The 22,964-nt window shown below is 32.5% G+C and overlaps 1 protein-coding gene across 1 annotated transcript; it reads left to right on the forward strand.

The window, feature by feature from the left end:
* The first annotated feature begins 6,878 nt into the window (after positions 1-6,878).
* LOC127712879 (3 beta-hydroxysteroid dehydrogenase/Delta 5-->4-isomerase type 4-like) lies at positions 6,879-19,149 on the forward strand. The gene is made up of 3 exons (XM_052219482.1): positions 6,879-7,014; positions 17,545-17,760; positions 18,421-19,149. The coding sequence occupies exons 1-3, from the start codon at positions 6,879-6,881 to the stop codon at positions 18,978-18,980; spliced, it is 912 nt and encodes a 303-aa protein (XP_052075442.1). The 3' UTR covers positions 18,981-19,149.
* Positions 19,150-22,964: the final 3,815 nt, after the last annotated feature.

Raw genomic sequence — 22,964 nt, forward strand, 5'->3', positions numbered from 1 at the left:
TTTGACATACGGAGGATTGTCGTGGTCGGCCAATATTTTCCGGAAGATTTGAATATTTATATTGATGATAACTGTGCTCTGCATCATACGCAAGCCTTAAGAATCCTTACACTTTTCTTTTGATGCTAGGCCTTTCCGGTATTTACCGGACGAGAACCCAATTGAAAGTGGGTTTTTTTCACTATCATAAAACAATAAAGATTTACATGTTAGACATTTTCCCCAAACCTGTTACATGTACAAATAGTGATTGAAACATTTAATTAACCAGTCTGAAAGTAATTGATTTTAAAGATAGAGTATTTCATCGTAAGTTGTAAATTTTTTGTACATAAAAACGTACACGTGAGTTCATTGTAAATTATTTGATTGTTGTTTTTATGTTATCAACCATTGAAATCTAGCGATACATCACCGTTTGTCTAAAACAAACACCTTTGCTATAAATAAATGGTCAAACGCTAAGCTTGACTGGATTTTGGTGTAAGTGTCGATGGGTCGCTGTCTCATTAACGCATATCCTATATCTCCTTTAATTCATAATTAAAACTACATGTATGAGTTTACCTGTTATTTGTACAACTTTGCTTTGTGAATGCAGGGTAAAATATATTTGACAGAACACTATTTACTTCTAGGAAACACAATTTCATGAAATGATATCTCATCAAAGACACGACATACCATACGGATCGAGGGAATATTATTTGTTTATCTCCTTAGCTTACATGTAGTAAAGTTACATTTTCCTGGAAACGTTTTATTGGCAACAAACATATAAACGATTATCAACGGTCTTTGAGTTATTTAGTACAGATAAAGGTTTGTCCGTTTTGTTTTGTGTTCGTCTTTGAATTGGTTGAGCTTTTGTTTAATCATTCATCTCACATTTATATTGTTAGACTATTGATCCCCGGTATAAAACCGATGGGTTGACTGGGGGTATAGATATACGGTCAGCCCTAGAATTTCCCATTCAGACAGTAAAACCCATCCTAATGTGTGACCTCCGTTTAGCTGTATGGGGTGTTTAATTACACAGCCACGTCCGGTCAGAATGGGAATGTTACATCGGATGGCTAAAGATAGTGGAACGTTCTAAACACGAAAAATTACCCTTACAAAAACTATCAGCATGGTCCATGTGTGGCATTTTGCACACCAAACTTCTGTCCAAATCAAACTTCGGACATCCTCATTCACCAGTGGCAGTCAGGGTGCGGTAATGACATTATTTGACCTAACTTTTCACTGAAATTGTAACATACTGCAAAATTTAAAAAAAAGCCATGACGTCATAGTACATGCAATTATGTCAATTTACATATGACGTTAATGAGACAGCAACCAAAAGACATCAAGATGGCAATACGCAGGTTTCAACAATAGACAGATGTCTGTTTCATCATGTCATCCCCTTTATCGTTCCGGGTTTATGACATGTTGAGTTAATCAACAGGAACAACCAAATATTTTACCATCAACACATATTAGAGAAAAAAAAATTTTCAACACAAAATACGACAAGATTATGATATTCTTACTAATAACGCTATCACTATAACGAAGTTTCGAGCTTGGTAGAGGAACATTGATATGTAGCGGGTAATGACAGTCATGCTGGTTATTTTTATAAGGTATGAAGTAAACATTATAGTGTAAAATATAGGCAATAACACATTTCCATAGTAACCTCACTAAACAACATTTTCTTTCAATGATTCTAGACACGCGAATATAAAGTTTGTCGTATAGATATTTAATTATTGTTTTAAACTATTTATATATTTTATCGCACCACGGGTAAAACATGACGTTGCGATTGGTTTAACGCCGTCACGTGATGACCCCCAAAGGACCCGAAGGGACCAGTAGACTTCATAGGAGTATCATGACGTCACGTCTACTATTATTTGTTATTGTATTTCATTGTAGTTATTTTACAAGACTTAGCAGTAAAAGTCCCGTGTGCGATAAATTCGTTATACGATTCGTTACTAGCCCCTACTGATCCATAGAGCGTTTACTTAGTGAAATCCAAAGAAGATTCGGTCTTCGGCCTCACCCCTATGGATTTTACTAACCCTCTATGGATCCGGAGGGGGAACAGTAGCAGTCCATTGAAGTTACAGAATATTTTCATTTTTGATTTTTGTTTGCTGTCTAGCTGTATTATCCACGTTAAACTTATATTCGAATGTCCAGTTGAAATCACCAATACTCATTTGTTCCATTATATGTCTTTTGAATGCATACATTCTGATGAATTGCGCAGTCTTGAATTTGCAAGCCCTAAAACAAACAATTACAAAACAATTTTTAATGGACTTACATTTAGAAATTGACAATGAGGGTCGATTAATAACAAAACTGTACAACAGAGGAGATGATTTCAGCTTCCTAATTGTGAACTTTCCATTTCTATGTAGCAACATTCCAGCACCGCCTACATACGGACAATGTATCTCCCAATTTATACGATATTCCAGGGCTTGTATTTCCTATCACGATTTCCTTGATAGAGGGTTGCTGTTCACAAGGAAGCTATTAGTCCATGAGTTTCAACTATTGAAGTTGAAATCATCCCTTTGTAAATTTTACGGACGCCATCACGAGTTGGTTGACCGTTATGGAATATCCGTTTCACAGATGATAAAGCATATGTTCCAATTGTCCAACTACAATCCCGTCCCCTTTTCCCCGAATGTGACGTGCCGTATAAGACTTATCATCGGTTTGTAAAATTTAAAATTGAGAATGGAAATGGGGAATATGTCAAAGAGACAACAACCCGACCAAAGAGCAGATAACAGCCAATGGGTCTTCAACGCAGCGAGAAAATCCCGCACCCGGAGGTGGTCTTTAGCTGGCCACTAAATAAAATTGTGTACTGGTTCAGTGAAAATGGACGTCACACTAAACTCCAAAACATATAAAGGAACTAAATTAAAAAAAACATACAAGACTAACAAAGGCCAGAGGCTTCTGACTTGGGACATGCAGACATCTTATACCCCTATACCTCTAGCCAATGTAGAATAAAGAAACCCATAGCAATACGCACAGTAAATCTCAGTTTAAAAGAAGTTCGAGTCCGATGTCAGAATAGGTAACAAAAGAAACTAAGCAAAATGACAATGATACATAAATTAACAAAGGACTACTAGAAATTACTGACATGCCAGCTCCATACCTCAATTAAACTGATTGAAAGATTATGTCTTCATCATATGAAAATCAGGTACAATCCCTCCGTTTAGGGGTTTAGTATCATACCATCATAAAATATATGAGAAGAACATAACCCGTATCATGCCAACAAGTGGTTTTAGAATAAATGTGTTTATTTCCGATGCAAAGACCCTATGAGTGAATCAATATTAATACCAAAATATGCAGTCCTTAATGATCTGATAACAGTATTGTAACTATGTCCCTTCCGAATAAGTCTGTTTAAAGGTTTGGTTAGCTTTTGAGGTGAATGCCGACATGTTTATGCTTTGTAAAGAATATTACCATAAGATATTGGATGTGAAATACCTGAACGTATAAGATGTCTGCATGTTGATTTATATTTACGAATGATGTCCTTGAACCGATGATAAAATTTAGTAAGTAAATGTTTTGACTAGTTTGTGATATCGAAAACCCTGGTGTAATAATTTTTCAGTAATGCAGAGATTTCTTTCCTTGAAATAAAATACGTTGTTCCATACACGAGCGATCCGAACAAGTTGAGATACATAAACACCATAAGATGGTGACAAGGGAACGTCACCATCTAAAAATGGATAATTAACAATAGGAAATGAAAAAACATCTCTTTTATCATAAATTTTGGTATTAAGCTTCCCGTTAAAAATATAGATATCAAGATCCAGGAAAGGGCAGTGTTCATTGTTAGCATTAGCTTTATATAAAGTCAGTTCGGCAGGATAAATCTCTTCAGTGTACATATACTGAAGTCGTCATTTTTGAGAGCCAATATGAACTAACATGAATAACTCGACGGGTGCCACAAAGTCATGTGGAGCAGGATCTGCCTACCCTTGCGAGCACCTGAGATCACCCCTAGTTTTTGGTGGGGTTCGTATTGCTCAGTCTTTAGTTTTCTATGTTGTGTTTTGTGTACTATTGTTTGTCTATTAGTATTTTTCTTTTTTAGCCATTGCTTTGTAAGTTTATTTTCGACTTATGAGTTTCAATGTCTCTTCGGTATCTGTCGCCTCTCTTTTAATAAAAAAAATATGCGTTTCAATGCATATATATTGAAATGATTATTTAGCAAGCCATAATAAGTACATAAACATTTCATTAAATCTGTAATTATAAGTAAATGTTAACCAAAATACACCCAAGTAAATCTGATTATTTGGTCCATCTGTACGTATATAGATTATTTCCTTTTAACTTGACATCAATTTTACCAGTTTCATTTTATACAATAATAATTAAAATTAACGTATTAAAATTATTTTGTCTAGCTCTAATGGATGAATTCAGTACAATGTAGCCGAATTTTATCAAATAACCATTGGTCACAAGATATGATTAGTTTCATCGGCGTTATCAGTCTAGGACACTATATATCTTCCAATAATAAACTGAATTTTGTCAGTTTTGTATACTATTTCACAGTAAGGTATAAATAGTTCTGTAAACATCGGCACTCAACCAGATTTTTCTATCGTTGCAGCTCTTTACTAACTTCGTAAGTGTTTGCGTTTCATTATTAGTAAGAATCTTAAGATAATCAGATATGTGGTGAATGTGTTTCTTTTCTTTTTTATATATATAGAAAAAAAAATGAAAGCAGGCGGACAATTACAAAAGTTGGAATCTTTTCATTCTGTTAAACATAGTAGTTGCTCTTGAAGGATTTATTAATAAACAACTAAAAATCTTAACAGTCGAAATCCGCTATTAATATAATAAGTACGGTGTTTTGTGACGAAGGAAAACTGTAAATCCTTCATCGTTCATTTTCATATATTTTTAAATACTGGACACATACACCATGTTCAGGATTGATATTTGCAAAAAATAGCAGTAGAGAAAAGATTAAATTTCCTGAGCCGCCTGAGCTGCAAGTCGAATGTCTTAATTACCCTTACACAATGCTAAACAAAAAGAAAGTATCGTTATTATTATGTCAGTTCCGAATCACTGGCTGATGACGGATGATACTCTTTGACATCACTTCCAGTTTTTGTCTGAGTTCGTGATGCTCAGAATTTGGTTTTCTATTTTGTGTTTTGTATAGTGTTGTTTGTCTTTTGTTCGTTTTTCATTGTTGCCAAGGGATTGTCAGTTTTTTATTTGCAAATGAGTTTCAGTCCCTTTGATACATTTGTACCTTTCGCCTCTCTTTTTTAAGCAGCGGGGTCAATCCAGTAGTACATGTAGTAAAAATATTCGTATTTTATCGATTTCAGTGCGTTCAAGAAATGTTTCTAGATTAACCGTCATCAGAAATGTTTTAAACTAATTTTATTAAGCTTAAATCTCACTCTTGTAAAAATATGTTTGCATAGTAAGGCTTCTATATTATTAAAAACACTTGTTTACATCATTTTCAATACTTATCTTTATTGAAATGTACAGATATATTTTATTTTCGTTTTTGGAAAAAAACTGACGTATTTTTACTCCTTTTTTTAATTTCTTTTCAATCCTGTTTTAAATTTTAATTTCTTATCGGTTAATTTTTCATGCAATTAATAACCCATCTGTACAATTAGTGAATATGCATTTTTTAAAGTACATATTCATAACCTTCTTTATATAAATAAAGTTTCTTGTCTTGTATATGGTTTACCTTTTGACAGTTTAAATCAATTACAATGACTTTAAATGTATTGAATCATACATATATAAAAATGAAAACAGTAAAACATTCATACATAAGAGAGGAATTTGCATAAGTGACTAGTCACTGTTATGTAATCCTATAGCATGTTTTATGCATGTCTATTAATAGATTTGAATAAATATCATTTACAATATGCTTTCATGTATCGATTGGTTGTTGATGGCTGAATGTCCAGTTGCAAATATTTCACCTACATTCAGGACGATTCTGCACTTCGGGTCGATCGGGATGAAGGGCGATAATTAAAAAACCGTCACTTGTAAAAAGAACATTTTGGATAGGGGAGCACGTACTGCCTTGCAACAGGGCATCTAAGAGGCCCTCAAAATATTGCAATAGTTATGTAACGTCCAGAGAACATGATACTCTCCTTACATGTCCCATGATTCCGGTCAGGCTTCGTAATTATATAAACACCCCACACAGCCAAACGGATGACCATTTTTCCTGCCGTTATGAAAAGTCCATATAAATATTTTTGTAATGCCCCAGTAAAACCCTTTGGGTGGCATTTTATTGAGTTTTTTTTTGAATCATGGAGTGAACATTTTTTACAAATCATTCCTTATTAGGTAAACACATAATTCTTTATATGAATATTTTAGTTCGCGATTGCAAATTCTAAAAATATATTGAAATCAAAATACATGTGGAATTTTTCCAGATATAGTTTAATATAATCAATTTTTGCGGTAATTTTCAAAATAATATATTATGATAAATACGAATTCTGTTGTGGAAACAAAATCTATTTCAGAGTTCGAAACAGAAAGTTTAACTCTTTAATAGAATATTGAACAGTACAGCAGTTTAAATCTTTCTTAAAAGTTATGCTTTTAAACGGACTAAATCCTTAATCGCGAATATATGTCCTACAAAAAAAAAATTGGAAACTTCATTTTCATAGTGCCCAAGTCGGCATCTCTGCTAAACAAAGCAAATCACTCATGGTACGTAAAATCAAACGACAAAAATAAATTTTGCTTCAATTTTTTTTGCAGATAAGATGTCTTCTGCTGTTGTATTAGTTACGGGCGGAAGTGGATTCCTCGGCCAGCATGTGATCAAACATTTACAGCTTCATTCCTCAAACCTGAAAGAAATACGTGTTTTAGACCTCGTTCCATTTAGAAAAAAGCTTGGTAAGTACATCAGAACAAACGTATACTGATTTAGATTCGAATATAAAAAGGAGCTTTTGTGAAGCATGTCAAAATGCAGTGGAGTATACTATACAATATTAAAGACAGACTCTTCCCTTCACCTGTAAATATACCGTTTTCAACAGTAATCCCGGTTGGCAAACTTAAAGAGAGCTTCTTGCCCTAAATATGCATCAAGTACTTGTCGTTGGATGTTAAGCAACCAACAACCAATCGATCAAAATTAAAATTTTGGGCATACGTTGCGAACTATTTCTCATAACGAACAATTTCTTTCATAGCTTTTTTTTTATTTCATATTCTCAATCGACTACATGTTTGTGTACATGCCCATTTTTCTCAGTGTCGAACATTAATTTTGTTTTCTTTTAAAGTAAAAATGAGGAGATGTGATATGACTGCCAGTGAGAAAGTTATTCCCTGGGACCTAAAATGAAGTGGTAGTAAGCAATTATAGGTCGCTATAAGGCCTTCAAGAATGAGAAAAATGCATACCAAATAGTCGGCTACAGAAGGCCCCAATCTGAAAATGTGAAACAATTCAAACGAGTAAACTAAAAAAACAATTTATAAAAACAAATATGACAGACATGAACCAACGACAACCACTGTACTACATGCTTCTGGCTAAGGACAGGCACATACATAATGTGTTCAACGTTGTGTTTGTGAGTGCTCAACCCTTCCCCTAACCATGGACAGTGGTGTAACAGCACAACATAAGAACAAACTATAAAAATCAGTTGCGGTTTGCTTAACTCAAAAGATCTGTACAAGGCCCAGAAACCACTAACATAAAAACGATAGACACAAAGCACCGAAATAAGAGTACTTGCAATTACTGAAAGTTAGTTCCAAGCCAATTATAACTAAAAATATATATCATGTTCTCCACGCAATGTAATTGATTTTTCAAGCCGTCGTTTTGATGCCCCTAAACAGTAACGGTAATGACTAATGTTTATATCCGATTGTCCGTTTATACCATATTTACAAGGACAAAAAATGAGTATACAAAGTAAACAACAGCCTGTAATTGCTTACATCCACTTCATTTGAACTCTGGTGGATAGTGGTTTCATTGGCAATCATACCACATCTTATTTTTAAAAGAGTTTACATGTACACAAAAATAAAACCTTGTCATTTTAGTCAGCAAGGTCTATTAGAAAGCTTACAATACATAATACCCTTTTATCTGAAAGTCTGAAAAAGATTATCAGTCTCTCAGTTATGTTTACTTAATAGCAACCGGTGGTAAATTGAATACTCTTCAGGGATGTGGCTTCGGTCAGTTAAGATGAGCCCAGTACATTTCAAACTATGTAGAAACTTTTATTTGCTTTCCTAAATTTAATAAATACTGAATAATAGATCTAGATTTGCTATAAATTCAACTGAAAAGTGATCAATAGACTGAAAGCACAAATTCGATTCACCTTTAGTCCTATAATTAAAAAAAAACTATTAATAGCATGAACTACACGAACAACTTTTATAAAATTACAATCAGTTATTGAAAAATTTAAATTCAAATTAAATGTTTGGTGGTATTCCTTCGAATTACAAATATATAAACGAGAAAGGCGGTTTCAAATGGTTATCTAATTAGACACAAAATGAAAGTACAGTATTCTCAATTGTTAGGGCGCCGGCAGAACATGTTTAATCCCGCCATATTCTGAACATGCATGTCCCAAGTCAGGGGCCTGTAATTCCATGGCCTTTTGTTGCTGTATATCTTTTATATTTGTTTATTGTTTTGTACATAAGTCAGGCCGTTGATTTTTTTGTTTGAATTGTTTTACATTTGTCATTTTGGGGCCTTTTATACCTTGCTAGGCGGTATGAGTTTTGCGTATTTTTGAAGGCCGTACGGTGACCTGTAGTTGCTAAATTCTACGTCATTTGTTCTCTGGTGGAGAGTTGTCTCATTGGCAATCTCACCCCATCTTCTTATTTTTATACTATTTTTGTAGTTATTCCAAAACGATATAAATATATGTTTTAATTACGTAAGAATTGAATCCTTCTTTTCATAATTTTATTGGATTTTTAAACCATTAGGTGCGTACGATCAATGCTTTTACAACTCTATAAAATAAAAAGAAAAGAAACATTCAATTCTTATAATTACATTGTTATGCTACAACCATGAAATAAAATACTTATATCAAGGTTTTCGTTTGTTTTTAAATGCAACATTTTAACATTGTCACGAAAAGAACGTGAAGTCATAGCTGTTATATTCTATACGGAAATAAATATGATATTGGAATGCCTCGTGATTGTCGTCAGCCAATCAAAATTGCGGATTCTAATGAAGCATACATACACTGTAGTTATTATAAAATACTATAACTTAAAAAAAGTCTTGATTGTCCTACTTCATATTTAACATTACATAACTATATATTAACTTGAATTGTGCAATTGTTTATCAGTCACATGTACATTATATATATATATATCATATTAATAATACATATTTGTCACGTGCACGTATCTTGCACAATCTTCGGATTTGACAAGGAAGGTTGAAGGATCAGATAGCTTTTTAAGTACATTGACTAATTAATTTACCATGGATCACTTCGTGGACACTTTTCATTCGAATGAAAGGAGATTTTGTGTTTTCGTCAAGGAGAAAGCAACCACACGACAAAAAAAAAAAAGAAAAAAAAAGGTCATCTTGTGGTCTTTCACAATAGACAGTCTCTAAGTATTGGAGTGAACGCAGAGTAAGACCGTTCCCAATCAAAAACCGGAAGCGTGTACAACATAATCTTTGCGTGTTTCGCTTTTTTTCTTAAAATTTGGACTATTCCACGCTCGATTGAAAAAATGATTGCATATAATGGATAAAAAATAACAAATTAATAAAACTCAGATCCATGTTACATTTTTGAATTAATCAAATAGACAGAAGTACACAAATATATACAGGAAATAGAAAACAAAACAAAACATATCCATTTAGTAACATATTAAATTCCATACGTGCTACAAAATCCGTCAAAACGAAAAGGAAAGTTGAAATATTTAATTTTTTTGACAGATTTTGATTAAATCGATACGAAAGGTTTTATCACCAGTATCTCACCGGAGTTATAAAACTGGTGCTGATTGAACCTTCTTGTAGGAGTTATGTCCCTTCAAAATATTAATAATGAAATAGGAATCCTTGCAAGCATTTAAACAACATTTACCAATCTTGAGAAAGATTTTAATCAAAATTATAAACAATGTTTTATAGCAACAACATCTCGCTCAATACGAAAAAAAAATGTGGAGCTGGTGTTGGTTGAAATCTAAATTACGTCAAGATTTTATTTTTATACATTAACATTATAACCTAAAGGTCTTAGTGGATTTTGATATCAACAATGTATCTATCAATTCAAAAGCCTACGCCAATCAGAAACAGTTGGTGTGCATCACGACCCCTTGAAATATAAAGCATGGAGAGCATTATTGAAAAGCTCTCATTCTTACGATTTCGATAATTTTTCATCAAAATAAAATTAATAAATTTGAACATGAGTGTTGATGAAAAATTTTATGAAAATTATGGGCCTTCGGAACTATGTAAAGGTAAACATTGTACAGTGTATTTTTCAATAAAATATTTTATTGCCATTAAACTAAGTGATCTCGATATGCTTAAAACATACATATTTATTTAACGTCCGTTCAGCGCGAAACTGCGATAAAACATGAAGATGATCAAACTTGAATTATGCTTCATAATTAATTTAGTTTTTTTGTTGTTGATTCACGTACTTTTAGGGGAGTATAAATTGATTTTTTTAGGCTTGATCAGGTATTATGTATGTAATATGTCTAACCTGTAATACCATAGAAGATGAAAACCACTTTCTCCTTTACTGTCAAAATATAATTAAATATTACGTATAAAACTTTTTAATGACAGTGGGATAGATCATCATATTTTTCTTAATCTTTCTGATACTGAAAAATAAGTAGTCCTGCGAAATCCTGCAAGTATAATCAAAATGAAAAAACAGGTTCCTTTATAAAACAGTCTTTAGTGTTACATATTTGTTTTTCGTTCATTTTTTGTACATAAATTAGGCCGTTAGTTTTCTCGTTTGAATTGTTTCACATTGTCATTTCGGGGCCTTTTATAGCTGACTGTGCGGTATGGGCTTTGTTCATTGTTGAAGGCCGTACAGTGACCTATAGTTGTTAATTTCTGTGTCATTCGGTCTCTTGTGGAGAGTTGTCTCATTGACAATTATACCACATCTTCTTTTTTTATATTTAGAGCTAAGGACAGGGGACTCTTAGTTATGTTTACTTGTATATATATTCAGTGTACACAACATAAATTCAAATGAGTTTATTTTTTGTTGTTGTATGTGTCACAAGTATCATGTTTTACTTATACGACAATAAAGAACTATTATTATTAATAACATGTATCCATTAACCAGTTTATGATGACACTGGAACGCTGTTTTTTTCATAACTAAAAAGTTATCTCTTTTTTTACGTTTAACCTGTATAATATACAAGAAATAAGTTCGACTAGACGGTAGGCAATCAATCATAAACTATTAAATTGAACTATATACGGGACACAAACACAATAAAGAAAAAAGAAAAAAAAAACACGCCATCTTCAGATATAAAAATTTAACTTGCGCAATTAAAATGGTTAAATTATATAAATGAAAGTAAATATACCAGAAATACTTTCCATTGGACGGTAAACAAGCAATCTTATTTTAGTAAAGATAAATTATTGATTGATTGATTGGTGCTTAACGCCACTTTTAACACTATTGTGCTATTTCGTGGAGGTCAGTTTTTATTGGCGGAGGAAGCCGGAGTGCCCGGGGAGAACATCCGACCTTAGTAAAGATAAATTAAGCTTATACACCAACACAATACACCAATATAGTATTAATGAGTAATATACGTCACAAGAATCTTAGATATTTCGATAAAAAAAACTATTCACTATTTCCTTATTGCATATCTATATGCATCTTAATGTCATATTCAAACAGTCTGTATGTAACATCAAACAAAAATAAAAGTAATTTCCGTCACATTTCTTTATATTGACATAATATAAAAATAAGAAGATGTGGTATGATTGCCAATGAGACAACTATTCACTATAAACCAAATGACAAAGATGTAAGCAACCATTCATTTTGTAGGTCACATTGCGGCCTTCCACAATAAACAAAGACTATTTCCATAATGTGTCTACGAAATAATGACCGAGACTCCAATTAAATCAATATGCTAATAGCATGTAAACATTTTATTAACGATGTCCAATAGTTAAGTCCTGTGGTCGGAAATTCAACAATGAACAAAGACTATTTCCATAACGTTGTCTTTGAACAATGACCGAGACTCCAATTAAATCAATATGCTAATAACATGTACATGTTTTATTGACGATGTCCAATATATAATTCCTTTGGTCGGAAATTCAACAATGAATAAAGACTGTTTCCTGGAGGTATCTTCGAAAATTGACCGAGACTCAAATTTAATTAATATGCTGATTACGCATTTTTTTTAACGATGTCCAATATTTAAGTCATTTGGTCGGAAACAAAAACAAAAAAATAAAAACGCCGTCTTCAAGTAATAAAGCTTTAAAATCCTTTCGAAATAGAAATTTTTTAATTATATTGATGAAAATCGCTTTTAAAGAAAAACTGAAGCAGCTAAAAAAGAAGGAATTTTAAAAATGGGATTGAATGAAATAAGTTACTATTAAATACTTTATTGTAGTATCAATATTAATTATTATGTATAGTACATCAGTATGAAAGACCAGAGAGATAATGTAACAATCTTATGCAATTCATACATTTGTACCTTTCAACAGGTCCTACCTTTTAAACCGACACGTATATTTTTATATTGGGAAAAAAATTAGGACGTACCTAGTAAACATTAACGGAAAATTCGTTACTGCCAATAGGTCAATTCGGAAACAAGAAAACATAAAAAAGTTAATAGATATAAATGAATTAAGTCTTAGCTATCTACACGCTTTAGAGTGCTTTGCTTACCATATGTTGAGTAAACGCTCGCAAACATGTTTAACTCCGCCATATTCAGCATGTTACGGTCCAAAGTCAGGAGTGTGAAATACAGTGATTGGCGTTGGTCCCCTTTTTTTTAAATTTGTTTATCGTATATTTTTTAAAGATACATTAGGCGATTGGTTCTGATCTGGATTGTTTCACATTTTGTCCTATCGTGCACTTTTAACTTTTTAGGTTTTGTCAGTATTTGGTCTGGTTAATAGTTGTCTCATTGGCAATCATATCACATCAGCTATTTGCAGAACAAACTCATGTCCACTATCTTATAAACAGCTGTAAAATTTAATAACTGAGGAAGTACAAAAGAAATGAGCAACTAAAAAAATTCTAACCAAATCCTTCGTCCTGTATCAGAATAAAATAAGATTGACTCAGAAAACATGCAAATATGTGAATGTGCTGGCGGACATTGTGTTCTTTTGGGTACGTTCTTGTTAAACATTTGTGTGAAAAATGGGTAACCCCTTTTTCCTATTTATCTTATAATGACGCAAGATTATATTGTTTGCCTAAGAATTATTTCCCCCTTTGAAATTATGGAACAGGTTATCTATATTTCTAGTTACCGCCTACGGTATAAAAGGTGCGCTTTAATTTTCAGTCTGGGCGTCCGCCCGTTATTCCCTTCTTCCCGTACCAGGGTAAGGTTTTGATCCAAGGTAGTTTATTATGTTGTGGTCACATCACCTTGAAACTCAGTAAATATGTTCTATATGATGTCCTTTTGACATATTACTTGTTACATAAATTTCCAAGGTATATACAACTATTTAAAAGGAACATTTAAGAAAAAAATCAATTAAAGTGCCTTAACATCATAAGTAAGAATATAATTCACCTTCACTAAATGATTTGGTAATTAAATAGATCAAATGTTGTTGATTGACACATAAGTTGGACGATATCTAGTACATGATATACGCTCAAGACCAAAATGAAAGATCCCAATATAATTGACAAATAAAAAAAAAATATATATATATTTCAATATTCAATTTTTTTTTATCTGAATATTTCGAAATGTATAAAAGTATTTTTAATGGGTTACGTGACGAGTACGCATGCGTTAGAAAGTTAATTTAATTTACAACTATTTGTTTTATTTCAGTACATATACATGTACCCAGACAGGTAAACAATAAACAAGATAACAGTAATTAAGTGAGACATATTATGTTATATCAATCAACTTTAACCCAGACAATTATTTATTTAACTTGTAAATGATGATAAATAAATTTCGATGTATCAATGACCGTATTTTTGTTATTGAACAATTTGTTATTGATATGGAGTTATCTTGAGTTTTGTAAGCACGTGAATGTTCATATGATTATGAATGACGTAAATAATATTCAGAGTCCATAAAGTTTTAAAAAATCAGGATGACTGGCTTTTTTTTACAAAAGAATTTCTAAATACAAAACCTGAGTTCACCATAACCCTTCTTTCTATCTCTGAAATACCGAAAGGGCCTCGGTGGCTGAGTGGTCTAAGTAGTTAAACAATTTCGTCACAAGCCTGTCAACACTGAGGTTGTAACTTCGAACCCCGCACGTGACAGGTGGGTTCGACTCCAATCTTAATTGACAAGGATTGTCACTTTTCCTGCTGAAGACCGGTGGTTCTCTCCGGAAACTCCGCTTCCTTCACTAATAAAAACTGCCCGCCACGAAATAGCTCATAGTACTGAAAGTGGCGTTAAGCACAAATCAATCAATCAATCAAATACCGACTCTCTTGTGCTGTAGACGGTCCTCGACGTTCCAGGGGTTGTTAGAATTCTACAATGGCAGCAACTAAAAATTGTTATATATTACATTTTTCACAATTTTTTACAAAACTGCACGGTAACTCCAAACTAAAACTTCCACTTCTTCATGTGTTTGGTTCATACATCCGGGGTTTTCAAATGTTTAAGTTTGAGCGTTCCTGATGAAGGTAAATCCAGAAAAGCGCTTCCGACATTGATAAAGTATTATTTTTCATTCAGTTGTTTTCGTCGTTCTTCTTTTGTGACATGGTATTGTGTATTTTTCTTCAACTCATGGCTTCTTCTCCTTTTAATTTTCTGTTACAAACGTGACTTATTTTCTTGGTGGTATCATTTTTTTATTAAACTTTTATGTCCCATTCTGCCATCTTCTGTCCTGTTATTAAACCCATGTTTAGGGGATGTCCGTTTGGCTGAGCATATGTCTTACTGCTGGACGGGAAAACTCGACTCAACCGGTTTTGTATAACAAAGTTACACTTAGGTAGTGCTGAGCAGCATTATGTCCAGAATGATATACATACACCATACGCGGATGTCGATAATTCGAAAACGAGTAAATGTACACATGTAAAACTTAATAAACTTAATACGTATAGTGTATTGTTTGTTGCCCGGAAAATTAATATTAATTCTATCTTATCAGAGTATAAAGAATTTTTCTTAGTTTGGTCTTTCACCGAAAGTATCACTTTATCTTTTCAGAGTATAAAGAATCTTTCCCAGTTCGGTCTTTCACCGGAAGTATCACTAACAAGGACCTTGTAAGTGAAGCGTGTAAGGGAGCAGATGCTGTGCTCCACATAGCGTCACTAGTGGATTCCACATTGTTTCCTAATGAAAAGGCATTACAAGAAGTTAATATCAACGGTAAAATACTTTTATTTTAAGAGAAAAAAAACCTAACTTTTACTATGCTAAGTTCCTCATTACATGTATACTACGGAATCGTTTATCGTCTATATATCAGGGGCCTCGGTATCAGAGTTATCTAAGTAATCTAACTCCTGTATTACTAGCCTGTCAACACTGAGATTGTGAGTTCGAATCCCAAACGTGGCAGGTGCTTTCGACTCCAATCTTAATTGACTAGGATTGTTAGTTTTCCTACCGAAGGCCGGTTGTTCTCTCCGGGCACTCCAGCTTCCTCGACTAATACAAACTGACCGCCACGAAATAGCCAATAGTGATGAAAATGGCATATAACACCAATAAATCAATCATCTATTATTCTACATTTCACAATACATAAAAGAATCTATGTTTACTTAACCATAGTAAGAGGCACTTTATAAACATAAATGCAAATACATGTAAAGTTACATGTCGTATATATATAGGTTTATGTATTGTCTGGAGAAAAACATGGAACAAGTAACACGTCTGACATATAAACATACTAAGTGGCATCAAAAAACAAAAATGTAAATACACATACAGTAACACATAGTTACACGTAAAGTTATACATGTACGTCGTAGTTTTTGTATTGTCTGGAGAAGGAAAAAAACATGGAACTATAGCACGTCTGACATATAAACATAATAAGAGGCACTTTAAAAACAAAAATGCAAAGTACACGTAAAGTTACATGTAAAGTAACACATTGTAGTTTATGTATTGTCTGGAGTAAAACATGGAACAAGTAACATGTCTGACATACATGTATAAGCATTGACTAAATCATTTTAATTAAGTTCAAAGAGTATTTGATGATCGTATAAGTACAATCGTTCATGTACCTGGTGGTTGCATGATACAAATGACATTCTACTTTTCATTAATTTTTATTCATGAATGATACTAATTTTCAAAAGCTAGGGTTGCAATTCTGAAAAAAGATTTGACTTTTAAATCCTCTCTTCTAAATATGCGATGTTTAATGCTCGTTAATTTGCTTCCTTAACTTGTAATGATTAATTGTTGGTTGCTTAACGTCCAGTGGTAAATATTTCATGCATATTCAGGACGACCTTAATTTGTAATGTTGAGCGTGCCTGGTTTACATTATTCTAAAAGTAAACATCGTGCGTATTGAAATCGGTATTTTGAATATGAATAAGGCGCAATATTTTTTTTTATTGTTGTGAACTTTACTGCCAGTTGCAAATATTACATGGAAACAGAAAACTAGGTATAAGGCTGAATGACTCCCTATCTCGTAGATTTTCGTCAGTGATTATACAAGTACACATGCTTCAAGCAGAATGATGCTTTAACAGACTTCGGTAAAAAGAATTCGACAATAACAGTTGCATGTAACCTAAAGTTAACCATGTAACCTAAGTCAGGAACCTGATGTTCAGTGGTTATCGTTTGTTGATGTGGTTCATAAGTGTTTCTGGTTTCTCGTTTTTTATATAGATTAGATCGTTGGTTTTCCTGTTTGAATGGTTATACACTAGTCATTTTGGGGCCCTTTATAGCTTGCTGTTCGGTGTGAGCCAAGGCTCCGTGTTGAAGGCCGTACTTTGACCTATAATGGTTTACTTTAACAAATTGTGACTTGGATGGAGAGTTGTCTCGTTGGCACACATACCACATCTTCTTATATCTATTTAGTCTTGATTAACCTTAGTTCGACTTTATAGTAGGTAAAAATTACAAACGATTTATTTTCTTAAAATTTTGTAGGCACGGAAGTAGTATTAGAGGCATGTAAAGTCAACAGTGTTCCGATTCTAATATACTGCAGTTCAATTTCAATTTATGTTGGGCATGATGAAGTCAAGAAGGGAACAGAAACAACAGTACCTATACCTCATAAGTTTATGTTTGAAAAGTATGCAAAGACAAAGCTTAAAGCTCAGAATATGGTGCTCGGCGCCAATGGAGACATTTTGAAGAATGGTAAATATAATTATAAATTCAACTTATAAAAATAGACAATCCTTAATTAGACAATAATTTAGAATTATTTATTTATTGTTGTTTGGTTCTTTAATTGGTTGTTTAGTTGTATTTCTTTTCCTCAATAACGAAATAATGAGATATTATTAAAACGGACAATGGTTTCCACATCTTGAACCTGATGACAAGCACTTACTATACCATGTCATCTACATTTTTTTACTTTTTCTATAAGGAAAATAGAATTGAGAATAGAAACGGGGAATGTGACAAAACGACAACAACCCGACCAGTCCAAACCGACCAATGAGTCTTCAACTCAGCGAGAAAATCCCACACTGGGAGGCGGGCTTCAGCGTGTCCCTTAACAATAATGTATACTAGTTAATAAATTTTTGTTTTACAATGTGAAATATAAATATTAATTAAAGATTCATGTTCATCAAACAACATTTCTTGGTAAGAGACATTGCGAAAGTCGATAGAATCTTTTATATTTAGCTTTTTAAAATTGCTCAAGTGAAAGGAAACGCAGATTATTTCATAGTCTAGCTCATTTAGCTTGGCTTTTACCACGGCATGTACTTTCCTATCAAAAGGTGTCTTTAACAGAAACTAAATTCCTTTTATTACATATATACGTCTGTACTTTTTATCCAGGAAAAGAACTAAAGACATGTGCTATACTGCCATTAGCAATGTATGGAGAATTAGACATCAACCTTGTATACCAGTACGTGACGCACGTGAAGGGTACTCTAATACCACGTATTCCAAAGCTCGGTAAAATGGAAGCTGAAATTCAAGTGTCGTACGTCGGTAATGTAGCAATGATGTTCGTCAAGGCACTCGAAGTCATGCGCAAAGGGGTAGATATAGGTGGAGAATATTTCTATGCAGCAGACGACACCCCTCTGCAGACGTTACCAAGTTTGTTGCAACCTTACCTAGATGGAACAGGACATTCGTTTTCCTCGTGGTATATTCCATTATGGCTGGTGTTGGTCCTCGTTATTATTGTGCAAATTGTGATGGGCATTATAAGACCGTGGAAAAAGGTAAACACATATTTCAACATAGAAGGAATACGTTTCCTGAATAAAACCTTTCACGTGACCTATGACAAAGCCAAACGAATCCTGGGATACAAACCAATATATAACCTTCAGTCTTCTATCAACAATTCAAACGTTTATTATAACAGCGTGCTGAACAAATAACTGAAATGTTTCCAAAGAACCAAGGAACACCATGATCTATTGAAAGACATTAAATCAATAGACCCTATACTGACTCCACAGAAATCCTGCTTGTATTTATAAAAATGAAATCCTTCTGGAAATATAAAAAAATGTTATTTTCAAAAACAACAAAGTGTTCATTTTAAAAAGTTGTCGTGGTTATGAGTCCCGACCCTTGACTCGCTGATCGAGCAAACTTCAACTTTAGCAAGGACAAGGAAATCAATGATAACACATTTATTTTGGTGCCATATTTTATAAATTTTTCTTAAAAGTGTGTATACAAATTCCATTTAGATGCACTGTAAATTACTTAATGTTTAAATGATACGTTAAAACCATATTTTTTAATCGAATCTCACCATCAGAGTAAAGTAAAATGTTGCAGGAAAATGATGAAAAATATGATTTCTTCATAATACCATTCCACACTCGCCTTACGGAATAACTTACTCTGCACCAGGAACATAAATAATGCATATAGTTATCAGACATTCGTACGGTATGCGATTGAATCATCAGAGGCCTGGATATATCCTAATTTAAATATCTCATAATTACATTAAATATTTGTTTTATTAGGATTTCATCAATTTTGACTGACAGATTACAATTAAGTTGTTATCAACTTATATTTTATGCTCCAATAAAAATCAGTATCCATGAAGATGCGTAGGAATATTTAAAATAAAACGAAAGATAAACTAATTTGTCTTGCAATTTCCTGATCTAAATTAAATGAAAACTTATTAATAATTGCTTTCATTTTTAACATTTTTAGTTTATAAGATTGCACATGCGTTGACTATTAGCAAATTTTTACTGAAGTTCTTTATTTAAAATTAACTTGACCATTGCTTTATATTTTTTTTTATTAATTTAAGAAATGCACATTTATATCCTACGGGGTTGAAGGCATATAAACAATTCAAATAAATACACAATGCAAAAATTATATATTTTTTTAAATATTAAATCATCATATACTGGTAGTAAAAAAAGTAGTGATTGTTATGCAGGTGTAGTGTCCAGTCTACTCTGTGCAAATGACTTTATATGAACGGAACAGTAAGCTACATAATATTTAATGGCTATAATAGAAGTAATTGCAATCTATCCTTTTTGGTTGATTCCGTAAATCTTGGATGAATATTTTTTATATCTTTTTTCAAGCGGTTTACGTAAAATTTTATTAATTTCACTTTAATACTCGGGAATCTCCACTACAACTACAAAAGGAGGATTCACGTATAACATGAGAACTACTAGCTCATAAAGTTCTTCGTCAATTGCATTTTAATATCACAATTCAGTCTATTCTTGAAAAATATGAGTTTGCTTTTTTTATTTTCGCTTTTCTACGTATTTATGCTGATAATTTAGTTTTTATGTTTTAAGGAAATACTGTCTAAACAGTTTTTCGTTAAATAAATGTTTTAATTTGAATTCAAGGTTGATAAAGCGTATTTGTTTTTTTAAGTCAATAGTCATTTAAAAATGGAAGTTTTCATTTTCAAGCTGTCTGAATTTTACAAATATGGAAAATAAAAAAAATGTTTATTAATGTTCTCATAAACAATTTTTTAAAAATACAATGTTTACTTAGATAGTTATTTCAAAGCATTTTAATAGTTCAATTGTATATTCCAACGAAGAAGAAAAAAAACCAATTATTTCATTTTCCTGTGTTATTTCTATATTGTCTGAACTGCAATTTAAATATATGTAATGCAAAAACAATGCAATTTGTAAAAAAAATATCTCATTGTTATTTATTTATTTATGTATTATTTATTTGTAAATATGATGCCAGGACTGTATGCACAAAAAATGCAATGTTTACGAAGTGCTATTTTTATAACAATGTAATATATTTTTTATCGCACAAGTCAATGCAATTTTGTGTGAAAATTTTACTTGTTTGTAATAATATTATTATTCAAAAAATAATTTGTATGTGTTATAAATAGTCAATTAGACAATTAAATATTTTGTATAATTTCAAGCTGATTGATGTTATGACTACACAAGAATTTTTTCGAATTAGTAATTTTATTAAGTTACTTTAACATGTTTATGATTATCATATGTTATGGTGTTATTATTTAAAGTTAATAACGTCACCAGAAATTTTTCTATGATTTATGAGAAATAAAATGATAAATATATTTGTGTTCTGGCTTCCACACCAAACTCTTACTAACCTTTTCTTTATGGTCGCTGTAGTAAGATTTGAAGGATTATCAGTCAAAACTGGCAGAATCGTTTGAAAAATTCGTTAGAAAAGTAAATGCAGACAACATGCATTTTTCGTCATTATGAAGCTTTTGTGTCAGAATAAGGTTCGTAGTACGAATTTCTGTGACACTCTGTTGGGCGTATGACATTTGCGCCAATTTTGAATTTTTTTTTTTTGTTTTTTCATTTTGTGCCAAAACAAATTTTTCATTTGCGCAAATTATTAATTTTTCATTTGCGCCATTTTTTAAATTTTTTTTTGAACAGGTAAGATCTGATACATTTTAGATAATTACCTTTCTAAGTTAACCTAACGTAGCAAGTTAGTGATGTTCTGTTATGATAAGATGGATCTTTTGCGCACAGAAACAAACCGGGGAAATAAGTCGATAATTATTGATGGACATTCTTATACGCAATCAAACATCCTCAAAAATGGAAGTACGGATGTACAAATAAGTCGTGTAAAGCTAGGATTACCACTGACAGTGATGGAATAAAAATTGTAAAAACTATAAATGAGCATAAACACGTTACAGTTGACCTCAAGAGTGAGGCAAAACAGATCCGTCAATCTGTTACATTTTATTAAAAAAGTGCTATTTTACGTGTGATGTATATCGTTTTAGAAACTTTTAAAATAAACTTATCCTGCTCAAAATCTAATTGTCCACCTTCCCATAGTGAGCAAGGGGCAGATGGTAGACGGAAGGGGTATTTTTCTTCCTATATCAATAAAGTCTGTATATCTTATACGTCTCATGACTTTTCCTTACTTGTAAATTGGCGCAAATGAAAAAAAATATTGGCGCAAATGAAAAATAAAATTTGCGCAAATGAAGTCCAGATTGCCGTAAATGCAAAACGCCGACTCTGTCGGCTACCTCATTATCAGATTTCTTTTAATAGTGTCATTAATTAAAGAAGAGAGACGAAAGATATCAAAAGGACATTAAAACTCATAAGAAAAAAAATAAACTGACAACCGCATGGCTAAAAAAGAAAAAGATCATCAAACAACCTTACACAAAATACAACATAGAAATCTAAAGACTGAGCAACACGTACCCCACTAAAAACCGGGGGTGATTTCAGGTGCTCAGGAAGGTTAGCAGATCCTGCTCCACATGTGGCACCCGTTGTGCTGCTCATGAAAACAAAAACCCGACGATTAGTCTCATTCGGTAGGTCATATTCAGGGAAAAGAGGACGGGATTGTGGTTACGACAATTGGAACATATCCGTTGTCATCTGTGAAACAAATATTCCCTAACTGTCAACCAACTCGTCATGCGGTCCGTAAAATTAACGAAGGGTTGATTTCAACTTCACCACTTGGAACACTTGATTTGATAGCAGCTTTGTGAGCAGCAACCCTTTATCAAGAACATAATAGATTAATATTGTTATCAATTATAGTTATTCCTTAAACCTAATAAAAAATTCTGAATTTCATTGAAAAATGAACAAGGTAAACAATTACTTTAAAAAAGGGTTCCAGATTCTATATCTTTTTCTCCAAAAAAAATTAGAAAGTTTAAAAATAAGATGTCCGAAGAATAAATCACATGTAAATTAAGATCGGGGTTAAAGTTATGTCCGTAACTCCAAAGATGACAGACGGAGGATTAGTGAGGGAAAAAAGATATCTGGCTTATAGCTTTGTACGCCTGACGAGCGTTTCGTCTACAAAAGACTCACCAGTGACGCCGGAATAAAAAAAAA

The sequence above is a fragment of the Mytilus californianus genome, unplaced genomic scaffold (assembly GCF_021869535.1).
Source record: "Mytilus californianus isolate M0D057914Y unplaced genomic scaffold, xbMytCali1.0.p SCAF_8, whole genome shotgun sequence".
In the NCBI taxonomy this organism is placed as follows: Eukaryota; Metazoa; Mollusca; class Bivalvia; order Mytilida; family Mytilidae; genus Mytilus; species Mytilus californianus.

Bases quoted from the DNA above. Each gene is read 5' to 3' on its own strand.
- LOC127712879 (XM_052219482.1), top strand. From the start codon at position 6,879: ATGTCTTCTGCTGTTGTATTAGTTACGGGCGGAAGTGGATTCCTCGGC. The intron at 7,015-17,544 runs GTAAGTACATCA...AAAATTTTGTAG, and splicing joins TCCATTTAGAAAAAAGCTTG to GCACGGAAGTAGTATTAGAG. The intron at 17,761-18,420 runs GTAAATATAATT...CTTTTTATCCAG, and splicing joins TGGAGACATTTTGAAGAATG to GAAAAGAACTAAAGACATGT.